The sequence below is a fragment of the Ascidiella aspersa genome, chromosome 8 (genome assembly GCF_963924565.1).
Source record: "Ascidiella aspersa chromosome 8, kaAscAspe10.2, whole genome shotgun sequence".
Classification (NCBI taxonomy): Eukaryota; Metazoa; Chordata; class Ascidiacea; order Phlebobranchia; family Ascidiidae; genus Ascidiella; species Ascidiella aspersa.
In genome coordinates this window covers 13,326,032-13,337,994 of record NC_139454.1, presented here as the reverse complement: position 1 = coordinate 13,337,994, position 11,963 = coordinate 13,326,032, and the positions used below count along the sequence as shown (strand labels likewise).

The window sequence follows — 11,963 nt, the reverse complement described above, 5'->3', positions numbered from 1 at the left end:
TAAACTGCCTCAGCAATATTTGCGAAATACTTTTGATTAAAGAAAAAAAAATAATTAGCCTACTGAGAATAAATGGAAAGGCATACATTTATGCATCATCCAAAAATATAAAGAATCAAACACACACTAGACAACGTTTCGAGCTTTCGTTTGCAATTTTTTCCACATTAATTAATTGCAAATTGCAAACCTATTTTTTGGCACGTTAAGCATTAAAACTTTACTGCAAAACTGCACACTTAATTTTTTAGCTCTGCACCTGCGTGTATAGTAGCACTTCGTCATATTGCTGTTTACACAGAGAATTTTTGTTTTAATCGCTGTGTCGTAACGGAAAATTTTCAGTAAAAATCTATGGCCTAAATTCTTTGCAATCCCTTTCAATGTTTGCGTTATTTTTGCAGCCAATGTGCAAACGATAAACGGAAAGTTTTCGGTAAAATTCCGTTACCTAGATTTTTTGCAACCACATTCTCAATGTTTGCGATATCCTTGCAGCAAATTTGCAAAAATTCAATTTTTTACACCAATTTTTTATGCGTCAAGGCATTTACATCCGTTTTAGCATATGTTTTCAAAACGCCGCGGTCTGAACATAAATCAGTTTCCCCGGTCGTGTGATTTCAAACTGTTGTCATTTAACTGAAGTCAGAAGCTGTTTCGCAATCGCGTTTTGGCGTAAAAATTGTATGTTTCGCGTCAGAAATAAGTGTGAAGAAGGCTTGAGTTACGCCCTTTTTGTCACGTGATATTTTGTTAAGTATTATAAGAATTAATGACGTAAATCCTTCTTTATTCGCATAAATTTTGTTAACTGATTTTCGTCTATAAATAGCGTGTTCAATCAATACGCCTTTTACGGCTTTTACTCAGACAGCAAACTCGAGTGCTTTTGTGACTGAACCAGTATCAACCAGTATCAACCAGTATCACCCAGTACTGCCTAGTGCAGAGAGAAAATACTGAGACAGCAAAATTGACTGAACATGTATCTGAACTAAAGGAATGAATAGGACCTGTCTGGCCTCACGAAGACAGGCCATCTCAAATCTTGAAGGAGTGTGGTCGATTCATCTTGGCAATTATATAAATGATGACTGATTAATCTGACCCACTCCCTCACGTGCATTCATTTTCCTTTTCGCCAAAGACTTCGAGCAAACAATGCTCGTTTAACAACCCTGCAGGTGACATTATCTGACGTGGCATGCCATAGCATTGCGATTTTACATTCAAATATTGCCGTTCGTGTTTGCAAATAAATTTTGCAGAATTTCTCATACAATTTTAAATTTTTAAGTAACAAAAAATCTGGCGAGAATTGCGCGGTCCTTTATCCAAGGAGACCGTTTTTCTTTCAATTGTATATCTTCTGGTAAGAACTTAGCAAGTACAAATCCTACATCTGCATGTCTGTCTGTTTTTAAGTTCGATAATAATCGGCTAATATGAAGTTAAAAATAATCAAATAGCGCCTCACCATCACATGCGGTGGAAAAAGTGATCACGGAAAATAAAGTGTGCACCTTTTTAGCCACTTTCGGCGCACATGCACATTAAGAGCACATCAAATTCACGTGAGGTGCACATTAGATGCAGATTTAGTGCACATTTGGTGCAAATATCGCAAGTGCACAATGTGCACCTTCAAATGTGCATTCAACCGTGCACGTATGGCAAGTGCACATTGTGCCCACAATGTACAAGTTTTGTTTGGTGCACATATGACAAGTGCACAACGCACAATGTGCACCTTCGAATGCGGTGCACATATGCACATTTTGGTTTTGAGCCCGTCTCCTAACCCAAAACGCTAACCCGCACCCTAACCTAAATATTGTGCACTGGGTGCTGGTCTAGAATCCTACCACAACGAAACATTATTTGGGTTAGGGTGCGGGTTTGGGTTAGGGTGGGTCAAGTATTATTTTTAAACAAAGAATATAATAAAACTTGACTCACCCTCACCCAAACACTAACCGACACCCTAGCTCAAATTTTGTGCGTTGATTTTATAACTGTGGTAGGATTCTAGACCAGCGCCGTGCACTGTGGTAGGCATGGTGGGCGCCGAACGTGGGTGCAGAGAGTTTTTAAACGCCCTGGACTTCTCGTAGGGCGTCAAATCGCCCTGGAATTCGGCCAAGTTATAAATAAATGTGCAAAGTAATTTCTGTAGCACAGTCTAAGTTAACCAAAAGTGTTTAAAACTTTCCTGAATTACCACATAGAGAGAGGCCATACAATCGCCAAACTATGTTTTTTTTTTATGTTTATGCAATTTTTTCAAACAATTGTCACGATTTGCCTATTTCAATAGAAACTTTTTTAGCCCAAAGGGGCGCTGGTCTAGAATCCTACCACAACACACATTATTATTTGAGTTAGGGTGCTGGTTAGCGTTTGGGTTTGGGTGGGTGAAGTGTTATTATTAAACATCAATAATAACACTTCACCCACCCACACCCAAACGCTAACCCACACCCTAACCCAAATATTGTGCGTTGGTTTAATAATTGTTTTAACGCTGTGGTAGGATTCTAGACCAGCGCCCCCAAAGGTACAAAAATATTTTTTTAAAGGAAAAATGGTTGGCTCTGTGATAACAGGCAACAGCTTATCTAAGAGCTCACATTTTTTTTATTTAATTAATAAGCAATTTTTCACTGTCTACAAAATAACGCCCTGGAATTTTGAAAGTTTTGCGCCTATGGTGGTAGGATTTTAGACCAGCGCCAAGCAGACAACTAAAGCAATCCTTTAATGGAAATTAAGAGCTTGCAGACTAAAAATTCTGAAAACCCTGATTAAACCACGCTGAAAAGCTTTCTGCTGAACTCCTGTAATCCAATAAAAAATGCTGCAGCATTTGTTAACTATTTAGGTTCTTACTATTCGTGGAATCCAAATTTTGAAATTGTTCAAAAACCTTAAATTATCAATCCAGACAATAACACTTAAAACGGCAAAGTTAGCATTTAATTAAATGTATAACCCACTTGTGCTTTTTGGAAGGATTAAGGTTGTGTTTGTGACCTGCGCGATTAAAAGGTTTGTCATCCCTGTCATAAAACTATCACATAGTTTCACACATGCTAAATTCCCACACAACCTTAAACAAATATTTGACTACTATTTTTGGCGTAAGTACCAGATGTCTACTGACATAATGTACCGTTTATAACATTTGGTTTAATAATTCAGTTCAGTTTCCGTGCATAGCTGATAGCACATCTAAAGTGTTAATCTCATTAATTTGCTTTTTTTTATCTAAGGAATTGATAACAAAGAATTAATTTACCCATTTCTAGGTAATTTGAACATTTTAACAATTATGAACTGGATCCTGACAGTGATTTTTGCTGTTTTTGCCTTTGGACATGCTGTCGCAACTCCACTTCCTCTGGTAATATGGCATGGAATGGGTATGTTTTTCTCATTTACTAATTTTTCAATAGAAAGAAGACAGTTTTGTATCCAGATATATATATATATATATATATATATATCTTAGATATCTCTACATTGTTGAAAAATGGTTGACACTTACCTTTAGTTTTCTCAGCAAAGGATTGGGAATTAAATGTGGGTCAATGTGACAATTTTTTGTTATCAAACCAACTAAATTACCAGTATGGCAGAATGCTGGTGACTATATCGGCCTAAGAATCAGCCAGAAAAACGAAGAAATTAGTGCAAAAAAATTATTTAAAATTTTTTTTTATCTTTTTTTCACTTTCATTAGAAAAAAAAAAAAAACTTGTAGTTGTTTCTACACGTATTTATTCATAAATATTTTTGAAATGGAGAATATGTAGGATCATTACGCACTTAAATTGGCAGGAATGAAAAAAAGTTACGGAAAGTGCAGTTGCCATATTGTTTAATGATTCTTGCAAAGCGATGTTAGCCATATAGATTGTTTATTATTTTAAAAGTACTTAATTATGATCATAGAATTAATGTGTGTTTGCAGTTTTTTGCTTTGAAGTACTCCTACATTCCTACATTAAGTTAAAAAAGCAACCACGATAGTCAGCGTTCATATTAAATAGACAGGTATGACATTCGCATTCATGGGCATATCTAGTAGGGTTCCTCTTTTTCATGGATTTTTCACTCCTGGGAAACGGGAATGAAAAATGAAAATTCCCGGGAATCCCTGGAATCTTGACGAAAAAATTATATATACAGGGTTGCGCTTAAGCACTCACCCGCTCGCCCATGCGAGTACAAATTGCTCCTGGCGAGTGCCGATTGACGCCCACTCGCTCGACTTGCTAGTGCCTTCGGCGAGAAATTTAATTAGTTGGGTGTAGGACAACTTGTGTTAAGCACCACTACTAAGCGAAATATAACTTAGCGCTTTCCCTAAACACTAAGACGCAAATACATTCAACACTACACAAATAACTTGTAATAAAGACCCTTTGTCCCGCTGTATGATCGTAATAAAGACTCTTTGTCCCGTTTTTAAAAAAAAAAAGTTTAACTGCAAACAATCAAAGACGTCATTGCGGCAGTGGCAAATAGTTGTTAATTTTTAAATGTTTAACCTAGTTGTTGACGCCTTTGGGAAAGTTTATTGGACTTGCGATGTACCCAGGATAATAGTTCTACTTTTTTGTATTTATTTAATTGTTTGTATTAGAAAATTAAGAGCAATTGCTGCAGTTTTTTGTAACAATAACTTTAAATGCAAATATATTACAAAGTGTTGTTCATCCAGCAGTATAATAAAATTGATTGACGTTTGCACGTGCTATACACAACGTCTTCATCAGGATACTGACATATCATGTAAAGATATACTAACGTTTACGTATCGAAACTACAAGACAGGTAAACGATAACCCACAAAATGACCGCGCTGGACGTAAAACCTACCACATTTCAAACTAGGAAAAAGAGACAAAATTTATAAGCAATCAAAACATTTATTGTCTCATCTCAAAGTCAAAAGGTTACCATTTGATCTAATTTTGTTTTAAAGATTTCATTCTTTAGATGGCACCCTCGAGTCACAGAATGCAAGGTGTTCGCCAGTCGAGGCCATTTTACATACAGCTACGAAATTTTAAAAAATTGCACAAAATATCATTTACTTATAAAAACTGAAACCTAAAACACAAATCGTAGGTCCTCTGCTACAAGTTTCAATTTAACACGTTCGCTGCGATACAACCCATCGGTGGGTCATGCGTAAAATTTAGCTTCTGCGATGCGATCCACCGGTGGGTCATACGAAAAAAATTAAAAAAATTGTGCCTCAAATAGTTTTGAGGGTTTGTAATCTGGTACTCATAAAGTTAAACTTTAAACTTAACACATTCGGCCTTTTTCTTTAAAATTTATGTTTATTATGTTAATTGGGTTTATTGCTTCAAAATTATGAGCGGGTCCTATTTTTTTGCTATAAAATAGTGTGCCGTTAGGTTATTTGAAGCTCTCTACACCTACCTAGCGACAGTAATATCTAGCAATATATCTCTCTTTTGTAATGTTCGTCAATATGCTATTGATGTAAACCAAATCACTCAACCAGAAAAATAATATTACGAATCCCTTGTTTATTTTTTAGGGGTGAACAACCCAAAAATCAGGTGGTTTTATGGCGAATTAATACAAAAAGTTAATTTATTATAAAACTGTTGGTTGTACTTATTAGAATTTAGATAAAAAATGATCAAGAAGGTTGTATATTTTTGTGGTTTGGGCCCAAGTGTTGGGGGTGCATTTTTTTGGTGGGGGTTTGAAAAAAATAAATTTTAAAAATGTTGGAAACCCGAAAGCAAATAAACCAAAGTGGAATATATAATGTTAAAAAAATTAACCTGTTAAATAACCCTCTATATAATAACCCAATTATTGAACCACCCATGAAAATAAGACCCTGAAAAATACCCCCTGTAAAAATATACGACAACCGCAACCTTAAAATTATGCGACCCACCGGTGGGTCAAATCACACTGGCTACAATATAGTTTGTGTTTAATCCGATTTGACCCACGGTGCCCAAACGATTAAACTGTCTGAAAGAACTCCTTAAAGCGAAGAAAAAATGTCGACGAAATTTGGCGTCAAACCTACGGCGGCAGTTAGCGGTACAGAAAGTTAAAGGTAATCGCAACACAAGAAAACAACGAAAATTTGGAATCGCAGCGAATGTGTTAACCTTCTCTCAGATTACTACAGCTTTGGTACAGTAACAATTTGAAATGTGGTAGTTTTTTCTGGTACACCCTGTACAAGGCCATGCTTCTCCACCTAAGGCTTAAACTATATTTTTGGGCTTGTTTAATTACATAAACGCCAAAAAATGTCGTAAAAGCCCCAAAAAATTTGCTATGATTGTGTCTCAATTTCAAGGAAATCGATTCATCCATACTATGGGATGTTGCAGTGTGTCCTGACTGTATTTTGTAATTTGTGGCCACCAAAGATTTGCACCAATAATTTGTTTTGCCAAAAGTTTGCCAAATAAACACTAGGAATACCTTATTTTTCATCATAAATTCACTAGACAAATGGTATTTTACACCAGGCTGGCAGAATCTTGCTAGCCTTCTGGTGACAAGCATTTTTGGCGAAAATTCTTCGGTTTTTGGTCACGCCCCTAAATTTAAATGATGTGTTCGCCTAAGGAATGTATGAACCTTGCCATTTTGGCGATAAACAAGGCTACTAATAAGTAAATTAGACAACAAAACGTAGGGCCGAAGGCGCAAAATTTATTTGCGACATTAGGTCATTAACAAATACATAAGGGACATGTGAAGGTACAACCTGGGGCCTGGGGGTGTACGTACATGTTTGCTTTTCTGTCGCCAAGTCGCCAGCATTCTGCCATACTGTTTTACACCAAATGATGTCACTGGCATATTTTTGGACGAGCATTTCACACCAAAGATGTTTGGTGGGAAGGTACTGCAATGCAATCAAGCACTATGTGAACCTTGGCAAACAATTTTGCTTCAAAATATGCTTCAAAATTTTATGTTTCAATATTGTGCTGTATTATTAATATGCGAGAGCAACCATGATCTGATTTGCTATATTTGTGGAAACAAAGACAAGCAAAGAGGTATGACATCAGATATCAATCAGTTAGGCAATCATACTTTAGCTGTCCATTAAGAAACTAAGACATAACATGTACACTATGTACCTTGTTCAACTGGTTTACACAATTGGCTAAACAAATGATCACTATCCTTGCATCTTGCTGTTGCCCATGTTGTAATAAGAATGATTGCTATGCTTGCTTTGTCAATGTAAAAGGCTTTTCTTAAAACCGTAAAAGTGAATTTGTTTTCCCAAATTGGATTTAGCAAGGAGGCCTGTACCATATACTGCCCAAATTTCTGGTTGGTCTAAAATAAATAATTACATTCTTGTTTTAAAAAAAGTAAAATATTGTTGACCAGTGTTACTTTGTATGCCTTGTAAGATTTTTCTTTTCTGTAGTTCCGAGACCAATTTCTTTTACTTTATTTAATTGGTTTATCTGTTGTTATCAAGTGTCAAGTGTTACTGGTCACGGCTGTGGAGTCGGTTACAAAAAACCTGAGTCGGTCTCCGGTCAAATGTAAGATTTCGCAAAGTCCCGTTTCCGGACCCGATTCTACAGCCTGTATTTAACCCATTTTCTTAACTATATTAAGGTGGATATTATGTAATTCACTCATAGGGTGTCATATAACTCACCAACACACAACACATGGTTGGAAAATATTCAACCATATATGCTATTTCACCTGTACAATTTTAAGTTTGCAGTCTTCAGTTTCTAAATTTTGTACTACGCATGCGCATGTCAGACTTTGGTCTCTGGTAGTTTTATGCAGTCTAACTCAAGTCCTGAGTCCGACTCACGCAAAACAAACCGAATCCAAAGAGTCTTGAGTTTGACCCAGCTCTGCAGCCATGTTACTGGTAGGACGGCTCCATGTACTATGTTATGTAAGCATTTAGTCCAACAAAGCGGTCATAGAGAAATTTCTTCCGAAGTCGTCACAGCTTGTCTTATGTAATTTCTTGCCAAAGCCCTGCAATTGGCATGTCACACATCTTTAGTTTAATATGAATGTTTCTAGAATATATATTACTATAGTATCCCGGATTGTATTCCAACCACTAAAAATCTTTGCTATGGAATGCTGCCCAAAGCAATGTGAGTGATGTCATTTGGTATAAAATAATGCTGTGAAACAATGTAAAAAAGCCTTTCTGGCATATATAGTGTTTTTAGTATGGGATTTCTGCGAAATTTGTGGGAATCTTTGGCGACCACAAATTATGGATTGCATTCAGGTGTAGTATTTTTACAACTTTAACATATTTGGATTTCCAACAACATTTTAACTGGTATACACTATAGCAGTGGTTCTCAAACTGGGGTCCGCGGTCCTTTTGGGATCCGCGAGACAGTTTTATGGGACCGCGAAGCACCTAACAAAAAATCAACACACTTCTAAATAAGTCATTTTTTTGTGCAATAAAATTTTCAGACAACTTACCTTTCCAAACAAAGCTTAAGAAACATAATATTAATTATAACTATGTAGTACATAGGCCCCATTGTGGGACAAAAGAAGGAAAGCCAAACTCAGGCTCGTCAAATACTTGCAAATTTACAGTACGGCATACGCCAACGTAATTCCAACGTGTACATGCATTGAGTTGAATTGTGCATTGTGATGTCATAGTGTTGCGTTGTGCTAACGAGAAAAAACTGTTTGTCATTACTGCACTCAAATAAAGTGATCTGGTTAGCGTTACAATACTAACTACGATATCAACAACCTATTGCTTAGGCCTACCATATGTCCTCTTTTAGGAAGATTTGTCCTCTTTTCTCAAGAAAAGTGAATGGTCCTCCAAGGACGCTCAAAAATGCCCCAATGTCCTCTTTTTTTGCATTTCGAGTTAGTTGATTAATGATTATAGTTTCAACGAGACTTTTCTAGGCGAGACGTTATATTTATTTCCAACAAATTACTGTAGCCATGAAACATTCTGAATTGCTGGTTTAAAAAAGGTTATCTAACAAATTGCCCTACTAGCCCCCAGATTGAAAACTTTAGATTTTGCAGCTTGAAATTGCGCGGCTGTAATAACGTTATTTGTAAAATTTGGGTGTGGTGTTTTTACAACTTTAACATATTTGGATTTCCAACATAGCAGTGGTTCTCAAACTGGGGTCCGCGAGACAGTTTTCTGGGACCGCGAAGCACCTAACAAAAAATCAACACGACGCTTCTAAATAATTCATTTTTTCGTGCAATAAAATTTTCAGACAACTTACCTTTCCAAACAAAGCTCAAGAAACATAATATTAATTATAACTATGTAGTACATAGGCCCCATTGTGGGACAAAAGAAGGAAAGTCAAACTCAGGCTCGTCAAATACTCGCAAATTTACAGTACGGCATACGCCAACGTAATTCCAACGTGTACATGCATTGAGTTGAATTCTGCATTGTGACTTCATAGTGTTGCGTTGTGCTAATGAGAAAAAACTGTTTGTGATTACTGCACTCAAATAAAGTGATCTGGTAAGCGTTACAATACTAACTACGGTATCAATAAGCCTATTGATTAGGCCTACCATATGTCCTCTTTTAGGAAGATTTGTTTCTAACCCTACCGGCCCCCAGATTGAAAACTTTGGATTTTGCAGCTTGAAATTGCGCGGCTGTAATAACGTATTGTGTAAAATTTGCATGGCTGAAAGCTATGTTATTATATCTCACAGAAGCTTGTCTAGTTAATCTATAGCAGGGGTCGGCAACCTACGGCCCGCCGCCCATTTGACAAACTAGACACGAGTCTATTTCACACACTTTTTGGCTATTTTTTAATTAAGCGTGAAAAATTTAATGATCGTTGTACATCCAGTTAGTTTACGTTCGTGGAAGGCTGACAAGTGCGTCACGGACAAACGGAATACTTGTTCAAAATTTTTTGACGTTTTATTATTTTCGGCAGTGTGATAAAAACTTGCAAGAAATTTTGAAAGAACTAACGGTATAGCAAAAAAAAATCGCGCTTGCCAGGTTCGCCCAGAAGTTTGAAAATACTGATGTGGATTAACCAACAAAGTTATTGCGTTTCTTAAAAGTAGATTTGTTACACTTTCCATTAGTTAGCATGGATGACGACGTGTGGACTCGAATTTTATATCTAACAAACGCTTTTTTTCGCGCCAACACTTCACTGTCTCATTAATTGTAATTAAGCACGTTTAAGTGCAAAAAAATCCGAGACCCGCCTGATTGACACAGTTGTTTTACCATTTTAATAACACAATTCTTAGTTAACATTTTTTGCGGCCCGCAGAGACCTTTCTGAGTTTGGTTTTGGCCCGCGACTAAAAAAATGTTGCCGACCCCTGGTCTATATAGCATAAAGGTAATTTCAATGATATTTTGTGTAAACAATTTCATGATCTCGTTGAAAATGATCATTTCTTATTGCAAAAGTTAAGGGAACCGCAAAGTATTCATGGGCTGGATCTGAAAAATAAGTTTGATTTGTTGTTTTTGTAACTGTTGTCTGCAGCAACCAAGTAAATGTAAAGCATCATCAAAGTTAAACATAACAATTAGGGATGTTCAAAGTAGAATATCGAATCCTTGGATTCGAATCCAGATGGGCAATTCTGCCGTTTATTTCAGGTAATTGGAACCAATATAATTTAATGTTTTACCGCCGATTGTCGCGCCTTATTGAAACGCGTGTGGTAAGTTGGCCTGTCGCTGCATGGCGACACATAATGTAAGCTTGTAGTGCAGTGTCAGCGTTTTTTCGGGCGACCAATTACTTCGCGTCTCGCGATAACGTCCGTCTAATAATTAAGTGTCAATCAAGCGTTATTGGGCGAGCGACTAACGTGTAATGCCAGGTGCGGAGTTCGCAATTTTCCTAAATGCGTCAAGTTGCAAAAGTAACATTACATTGTAAAACGTACTGGCCGTCCACAAAATGTGGTATAGGGTTACTTAAGGTCAACTTTAGGCCAATATTCAGCGAGGTTATGCAGTTATGCACAGCGCAATTGTCAGGAATTCGTTATGTCAATAGTAACTGTGTATCCTTTGCAGTACATTATTTGACTGCATAACAGATTATGTTAGTCAAAATAAAAGCACTAAGAACTAAGACCCAACAATGCTTTAAAAAACAGGACCGAATTGCTAAAGGGTTCTGTGTGCAGTATTGCATTGTACTTACTATAGACAAAAATATAAGTTTTACAACAACCTGGACAGTGGACACATTACTGTTTACACAACTGCTTCAAATGACAGTTGTTAAGAATGTTAAACATATGGGAGATTTTTTTATTATAATGTACACAATACACATGTTAGCAAATTGTTTGGGCGATTTATTGCTGTGATTGTGGGCCCTGTAGGGTAGATTAGGATTAATCCCTTTCCCAAACAAAATCGAGGCTAAATAATTTAATAAAAATATACTAGGATTCGCTATTCTGGATTCATTATTCTAGATTCGAAAACTATTATTCTAGAATACCTTGGGATTCTACTTTGAACATCCCTAATAACAATTCTACTTTCGTTTTATTTGCCAGCAAAAAATGTCCTCTTTGGGTGCTGAAAATATGGTAGCCCTACTATTGATACCATTAATAACAATGTGCTATTTTGCGTTTATTTGTGTATATTTTTAGGGGGACCGTGAGTAATTTAACAAAAATGCTAGGGGACCGTTGCACAAGTTTTTTAAAAAGTTTGAGAACCACTGCACTTTAGGAACAACAAAATTTTCAAAAATTGCTAATTCTTCATAATATGCCTCAATTGCCTATGAATTTTCAGCAAACAATATTTGGATAGTTATCAATGTCAGTTTATATTCTGCCGGTCAGACGTATTACTGTGCCTCATTAAGGAATGTGTCCCCTAAACTAAAAGACACAACATATTGTAGCAA

General features: G+C 36.5%; 1 protein-coding gene across 1 annotated transcript in view; it reads left to right on the top strand.

Moving 5' to 3' along the window:
• Positions 1-3,280: 3,280 nt before the first annotated feature.
• The window catches only part of LOC146136217 (palmitoyl-protein thioesterase 1-like), a 33,167-nt gene continuing 24,484 nt past the window's right edge, over positions 3,281-11,963 (top strand). Inside the window, exon 1 of the mRNA XM_083395157.1 lies at positions 3,281-3,425. Within this exon, the coding sequence (XP_083251283.1) occupies positions 3,335-3,425 (91 nt within the window). The 5' untranslated portion in view covers positions 3,281-3,334. The remainder of the gene's footprint in view (positions 3,426-11,963) is intronic.